General features: G+C 55.0%; 2 protein-coding genes across 2 annotated transcripts; one reads left to right on the top strand and one right to left on the bottom strand.

Annotated features, from left to right (window-relative positions):
* Positions 1-398: 398 nt before the first annotated feature.
* Positions 399-938, bottom strand: DACRYDRAFT_25715 (uncharacterized protein). The gene is made up of 2 exons (XM_040774269.1): positions 576-938; positions 399-521 (listed from the first exon to the last, which is right to left on the bottom strand). Exon 1 carries the CDS (start codon positions 894-896, stop codon positions 657-659), a length of 240 nt encoding a protein of 79 aa, XP_040623373.1. The 5' UTR covers positions 897-938; the 3' UTR covers positions 399-521; positions 576-656.
* A 135-nt stretch (positions 939-1073) lies between these two features.
* Positions 1074-2341, top strand: DACRYDRAFT_120076 (uncharacterized protein; the record flags this gene model as incomplete). The annotated part of the gene is made up of 1 exon (XM_040770934.1): positions 1074-2341. A coding segment is annotated over exon 1 (1251 nt), but the record flags the coding sequence as incomplete, so codon positions are not given.
* Between the last annotated feature and the right edge of the window lie 19 nt (positions 2342-2360).

The following is a 2360-nucleotide window of genomic DNA, read 5'->3' as shown; positions in this document are numbered from 1 at the left end:
GCATATCACGTGCAGTCCGGCATATCACGTTTTTCTATGCCTATCACATGCACCCTCTGCACAGAATCTACGTATCTGCGTGCTGGTTTTTGGTCCTACGGGAATGGGGTGTCGACACAGATCTGATTCCGGCTCCTCGGATTTGCTTCCATTCTATGTATCTGCGTATCTGCGTCCTACAGGATGTCATCCACTGTATGATTACAAGAAGGCAACTGAAGATTTCTCCCTCTGTCGTGCAGATTCGCAATCTGAAAAGTGGAGAGCGGAGCGATCGACTCTCTCATTAGAACACGCATCTCCTTCGCACGTCTCTCAGAGCCTCTGATGTGGCAAGGGAGTTACGAGAGTGAGGGGAATGGAGATTCTAATGGATAGCCGTAATTCTAACCCCCAGAAAAGGTTAACAACTGAGTACTACAAGTCGGTTGGAAGTGGAATGTTGGCAGCTACTTGGTGATGTATCTCCCCCGTATCTCGGACTTTTCCTTGCCAAATATCCAGTGTGAGGATGCTTAGTGGTAAGTCTGATGTGTCCAGTGGAAATGTACCCGCCTCATACAGTCGGAGGAAAGTCGGCAGGTGTCTCATACTCTTCGATGCCTTCAAATGGAGAGTGTCCTGTCAGGATCCAATACAGAAGACTACCAAGACAATTAGATGTCCACCTGCATGAACTCGTTTCGATCCAACACCGGGTCGCGAAAGTCCTTGATGGACAATTGACGACTGACAGAGGCTATTCCGGGTAGTTGCCAGGAAAGGATGCATATTCGAAGTCTCAAAGCTTGATTCTCAAATCGCAATCGACGAGTATATTGCCGAGGTGGAGATCTGCGTGGATGACGTCCCAGGCGTGCATCGAGCGCATGGCCCACGCCGCCTGTGCACACCATGAGATCCGCTGAGCAGTCGTAATCGCCTGCCTCTTCACCGCTGTACACGCCCTCAACTCATCGTACAAAGTCTATTGTACCCTTCCCCCCCCCTCTCTCTCACACCTCGACAACCATCTGGGCGGCACGCTCGACGACGACAACGACGACGACAAGCTCACACTATCCCATCACCACGTCGCCAACAAAGGCGATGGAGTGCCAGCAGCAGCCCACAGCGCATGCGCTCCGCATCCCCTCTTGCCAGCTGAGCATCAGCACAATCGCCTCCTCTCAGCGGAATACCATGACACCTCAGCAGGCGTCTCCTGTTAGGAGCACTCTCCTCCATTCATCACCCGCGCGCAATCACGTCGCCGCATCATATAGGACCGCGTCATCTTCTACCATATCCCCTTCCTCCACTGGCGCGCCTACTCCCGTCACGGCCCCACCTACCTCTGCTCATGTCCCTGGACTGGGAGAAGACTGCTTTCTAGACTTGATGGGAATGCCAACGCCACCGCCTAGTGTACGCGCAAGAGCAGGCCGTGTGGGGTACAGTGACGGGCGCACAGCGTCCTCTGCTCCCCCACAGGGTGTGGCAGAACTAGTCGCGCTCTCTCCGCGAAGCCGATTAGATGGTCGCTGGGAGCCGATAGAGCCTTTCTCTGAAGACCGGAGCTCTTTAGAACTCGATCACGCGCATATTCTATGTCTGCAGCAACTCGCGGAGGGTACGCTATCAGTCGATGGGGGGCCCGCGTTGCGTGGAAGCCATAGCTTCGATAGTGTCCTTACTGCTAGGGTTGATCCCCAATCTCCGGACTTGGAGCATACACCTACCGCCATCACCCCTCCAGGCGCCATACACTCTCCGACACTCGAGATCACCCCACCAACGAAGAACAGCTTCATCGCTTCATATCATGCTCTCGTCTTCGACGTCCTCCAGACGTTCGATGGCTCCGCACTGTCCTCCCCGAGCAATCGTACATCGCCCGTCCCGTTCGAGAACGGCGACGCGGTCAACCCTTTGCCACCCGATGACCCGAGGTTTATCCTCTGGTCCACTCCCACCCCGCCGGTCGTCCCAACAGGCCCTCCCAGGCAAAGTGCGTTCATAAACGTACAACCTCCGACACCTACTCAAGGCCCGGTCAGGCGAAACCTACTTGCATGCACCCTTGAGCGCTGGATCGCCCAGCTCACCTCGAGCTTGGACTATGACATCCTCCTCGACACCCTTATCTCCTATCGACCGTTTCTCCCTCCTGCAGCGCTCGCACGATTGCTCATCATGCGCTTTATGTGGACTCTTCAGCAACCTCCCGCAGACTATCACCCCACCGAGATCAAGCGACAAGAAGTTGTACGCAAGATCGTACGCCTGCGGACGATGCTCGTCATGCGCTGTTGGCTGCAAGTCTTTTTCCGTGTCGACTTTGTACACAACAAGGAGGCACGTGATGTTCTAGTCGGCTG

The sequence above is a fragment of the Dacryopinax primogenitus genome, assembly GCF_000292625.1.
Source record: "Dacryopinax primogenitus strain DJM-731 SS1 chromosome Unknown DACRYscaffold_75, whole genome shotgun sequence".
Classification (NCBI taxonomy): Eukaryota; Fungi; Basidiomycota; class Dacrymycetes; order Dacrymycetales; family Dacrymycetaceae; genus Dacryopinax; species Dacryopinax primogenitus.
This window is presented reverse-complemented; position numbering and strand designations above follow the sequence as displayed.